General features: G+C 32.5%; 1 protein-coding gene across 1 annotated transcript in view; it reads right to left on the reverse strand.

Annotated features, from left to right (window-relative positions):
* The window catches only part of Pik3c2a (phosphatidylinositol-4-phosphate 3-kinase catalytic subunit type 2 alpha), a 147,206-nt gene that overhangs the window by 69,298 nt on the left and 73,005 nt on the right, over window positions 1-4,903 (reverse strand). The window contains exons 4-5 of the mRNA XM_004634951.2: window positions 2,463-2,620; window positions 599-719 (exon numbers count right to left, since the gene is read on the reverse strand). Of these exons, the coding sequence (XP_004635008.1) occupies window positions 599-719; window positions 2,463-2,620 (279 nt within the window). The remainder of the gene's footprint in view (window positions 1-598; window positions 720-2,462; window positions 2,621-4,903) is intronic.

Here is a 4,903-nt window from a genome sequence, read left to right on the forward strand (position 1 = left end):
CGCCTGGGCTGGGACTGGTTGTGCCGGCGCAGGGTAGCAGGAAGCTCTCCACACACTCACCGGACCTGGGCTAGGACTCGGTCTCTACCTTATAGTTTTATTTTTTTATTTTATTTTTTTTCCTTATAGTTTTATAAAAGTGATTATTTCTGGTAACCAAAAGGCAGTAACAGTTGACTACTACCGTGCCTAAAGTAACAGTGTATACTACAAAAGAATAGTCTAAAGTGATGTGACTGCTGAATCCCCACAGAAAGAAAAAAGATTACAATTATTTATTAGCTCACAAGTCTTCCTGCATAAGACTAAAAGCTTCTTAAGGGAATACCATATTTTACTTTCTTCTGAAATCCCATCACTAAGATCTGGCATCTTAAAATATAGTAGAGCAATAAAACCCAATGCATTTTTGGATTACTACTTTAAATTAAAAATTCCTGATTTACCATTAAAGATGAAATTTCTACCAAGGAGATACCTCAGTGGTATAGCACCTGTCTGGCCAGCACAAGGTCATGAGTTTGATCCCTGGTACAAAAATGAATGAAAAAATACATAAAATTTCTAAAGATGATAATCAGTAATTAAATAAACTTACTTCTGCAGCACCTCTTCTTGACCACAAACTTTCAGGACATAGCTCCCAACATCTACTTGATTCAAGTCATCGTGAACCCAGCAAAGGGCTTGCATTATAATGATTTCTACTGTGGAACTCACTGAAAAAGAGTCATTTTCATTTTGCTCATGTACTGCTAAGTATATATTTATTCAAGACTATATTACTCATAATCTAGACAGCGCTGCACAACAGATAATGTACAACTTAGAATTATAGGCAACATATGTAATGTAAAAATTTCTAGTATCCATAGTGAAACGCAAAAGAGAACTAATTTTAATAATATTTTTATTTAACCCAATCTAGTAAAAAATCATTTAAATATATTATCTATATTTAAGAATAAAGAAACACTTTACTTTTGATACAAAGATTTTGAATTCTACTGTGTATTTTGCATTTACAGCACATCATAATGTAAATTAACATTTCCAGTGCTTGGTGTAGCTAGTATCTACATTCAAAACACACTTAAACTAAGAACGCTACTTCCTTGTTAGAATCCTTCAGGATGATGTTTACATGTATCTAGCAAACAATTTTAAAAACACATTACAGTGAAAAAGAATCACCAATTGCAATACTTGACATTTACTTGATAAATTTTCCAATGAAGTATAAAAGCTAAATAACAAGATTATAATACATTAAAAACCAAGCCCTTAAACTGACCTACTGTATATTTAGAGTACCTATGTTTACCTTTAAAAGCCTCTTAACATAATAACCTCTATCATAACAACTATATTTGTGAATAAACAAACATATACGGTTTATAATTTGAAAGTACAATTCACTTATATATATTTATTAATAGATATGTATATCATAATGTGCATATTTATAACTGACAAATGTTTAAAATATTTTTGAGGTCATCTTTTGATGTAAGTCAAAATTTGGTATAAAGCAAACATTTGCTAACAATCCTTACTTATCCTCATTTTAAAATAAGAATTTTATAAACATTATTTAAAATTGCTTATAGACTTTAAAAAAAAAATTTAGTACTAATTCTTACAGTATATCTGGAGTGAAATCTCTTCCCAGGCCAAAATATGAGGTATGTTTGAAAGACTAACTTTTCCTTCATAAAGTAAAAGAATGACTACTATGTAGTTGACTAACATTCTTCTGTTTAAGATACATTTTTTTTCAAAGAACCTTCCAAAATTCACAAGAAGAAAGTAAGTATACAAACACTGGACAAAATTCTAAGTCATAACCATTTGAAAAGGAACTAATTTTGAGGCCAAAAGAAACACTTATTCTACATTAGAATCCTATTAAATTTATGTATGTTGTAAATAAACAAAGAAAAATCAAAGCTTTAAAAAAATAAAATTAGCTTTTAAAACTCTAACAAAAATTTCCAACAAACTTTGCAAGGCACAACTCTAAAAGGAATACTCACGCCAGGTTTGAAAGAGAAAATTAAAACCAAAAGGATTATTTTGCCTTTGAGATTAGCAAGAAATCTAGAATTTAAATTGCACAAATAGCTCTTTATAAATAGGCATTTTTCTTATGATAAAACGAGAGAAAAACAAAGAATTAGACTACAATTAGCTTTTCTGTCCAAAGATTTGGGCCTCGGCCAAGAACCACTGATTATTAAGTTCCACTCAGCATTCTTCACTTTAGCATTTGTGTAAAAGTAATTTTTTTTTCCCATCAGTTCTAAAACAAAACAAAAAAACCACTAGGCATATAAATGGCAAGTTTTTGAAGATGCCTAATGATAACAAAGTGGGCTTACTGAAAAATGATAATATTGATAATTTAAATACTTTCCTCCTAATCAAAGCAAAATAAAACACTTGGGGAACTACAAACCTACCATCACATGTGAAAGTAACAGGAAGTTGAAATCCTTCAATTTCAATGGAGACCTTCACACTAGCATTTTCTCCACATATATTTCTTTGCATTGTGACTGGACTTAACAAATAGCCGGGATTTGTGCAATGATTGGAGTATGGAAATTTGGTCTTCAATCTGTTCACAAGAAGAAGATATTAAATTCTTTAAAAAAAAAAAAAAAAAAAAGCTGCACTTGAGAGCCCTAAACAAGGCTGTACATGTTTATAGCCATTCAATTCTCTGTCTTTGTCCAGTTTTAAGCAGCCTGTGAGAATGGTAATGAATGAACCACTGTCAAAACTCCAAATACCAGCATTTGCCTTTTAAATAGAAAGAACCCAAAGAGACAGAAGAGATTAACTACTGCCAGGATATCTTTGGCAACACTATCAACGTTACCCAGGCACATACCGGACAAACTGTGCCTCTGCCACACAGTACAATTACACAAACTGCTGTTTTAAATGAATTACTGATAATATAGGCAACATAGTTCTAAAGTGTAATGGCAAGAGAGAAAGTTTGCTGTCTTCCTAAAAGCTGTTTGTTTGCTTGAGACAGGGTCTCCTTGTGTAGTGCAGACTGGCCTTGAATTTGCTATGTTGCTTAGGCTGGCCTCAAACTCACAGTAATCCTCCTGTCTTAACCTCCCCAGTATTGGGATTGCAGGGGTCTGCCACCACTCCTGGGGTTTTCTCTTATTGCTAAAATCTTTTTTTTTTTTTTTTAAAGAGTTTTTCTGTTTTGTTTTTCTACAAACATTACTTGTGGTTGCTACATAAGAAAAAAAAAAAAAAGGACAATGGGTTTTTACAGTACTACAAAGCCTTTATTCCTGCAGAATGGCATGAAAAGGTACAACAGCAAAGCAGTCTATACTTCAATCCATGGGCATGATGTATATATAGCTCATCTGTCACAGCTGTTATCAAGTCAGAGGAGGATATGATGCTGGGAATATTGTTTTATTAGTTCTTGTACTGATTGAAAGTGTGGTCCCCTCACTTATTGTGGAGCTTACATTCAAGCCACCCCTGCAATAAGTGAAAATCAGCAAAATAGTGACACTGTATTTATTTTAGTATTTGTATATATTTTAAGGTTTTATAAACCCTTCCCACACTCTTATAAACCCTTCCCACACTTTTAAAAACACTTCTAATGTTCCTAACCATTTTCCAAACTTGTAAATCTATGTAATTTTAACAGTGTATGTATACTGTATGGTACAATATGTATTCCTCTGCTAAAGAAAACCATACTGTAAACTATTTTATTTCAATTTAATATTTTTGTTAGAATTCACATTTTAAATATAATTTTATATACTTAAATTTCTTAAGGCAAAAATCATTAAAACCATAAATACTACACAAATAAATACGTATACAATACTGTACGCTACCACAGAATCCCACGACATAGCAAAAAGTCCACGATAAATAATTTAGATTAATATTGTTTGAAAACCCGCCAAACAATAAGTCCACAAAAGTCAAACTGTGAAATAGCAAGGAATGGGGCTAGGGAGACGGCTCAGTAGAATAAATGCTTGCCAGGCAAGAGCAAGGGCCTGAGTTCAATCCCTGGTTCTGCAAAAAAAAAAACAAAAAACAAAAACAAAAACAGAATTTTCACTTTGTTTTTTGGGGAAAATTCTTCACTTTCCCTTACTTAAACTTGAGTTTGTTCCTTTATACAACAATGCAAAACATACCTAATGTCATCTATCTACTTAAAAACAGCTAAACTCATAAATTTCATGCATCATCCCTCCCCCAAGCAAAGTGTTTTGTTTTATTGTTTTGGGGTTTTGTTTTGTTTCTTGGAGACAGAGTCATGCTACTTTGTAGTCTAGGCTGGCCTCAAACTCACTCCTCCTGCTTCACCCTCCTGGGTGCTTGTTTTGTTTTAAGAAAATTTTTTTTAAAAATGAAACCTTGCTATATCCATTAGATACTATCAGGGCCAGGGAGATGGCTCAGTAGAAAGGGCTGGGGAGATGGCTCAGTAGAATAAGTGCTTACCTGGCAAGCTCACGGGCCTGAGTTCAATCCCCGGTTCCACAAAAATTAAAAACAAAACAAAACAAAACATTTGATACTATGAAACCTATCAGTTCCAGAAAATCAAGTAATTCGTTATTTTTCTGCAAAACTGATAATTTCTATTTTTATGGTTTACTTTATATAAATTACAACCAACAAAACCTAAGATATAAAAGATTCTTTAAAATTGGGGTTTTCTTTAGAATTAAAAAAATAATTAAATTATTAATAATTGCTAAGTAATTTATTCATTGTAAATAATGGACCAGATAAAGTGTGTGTGTGTGTGTGTGTTTGTATGTGTGTACGTTATTGAGGAATGGACCTAGAGCCTTGCAAATGCTAGGCAAATGCTCTACCGGTGAGTTAC

The sequence above is a fragment of the Octodon degus genome, unplaced genomic scaffold (assembly GCF_000260255.1).
Source record: "Octodon degus isolate 3935 unplaced genomic scaffold, OctDeg1.0 scaffold00067, whole genome shotgun sequence".
Taxonomy (NCBI): Eukaryota; Metazoa; Chordata; class Mammalia; order Rodentia; family Octodontidae; genus Octodon; species Octodon degus.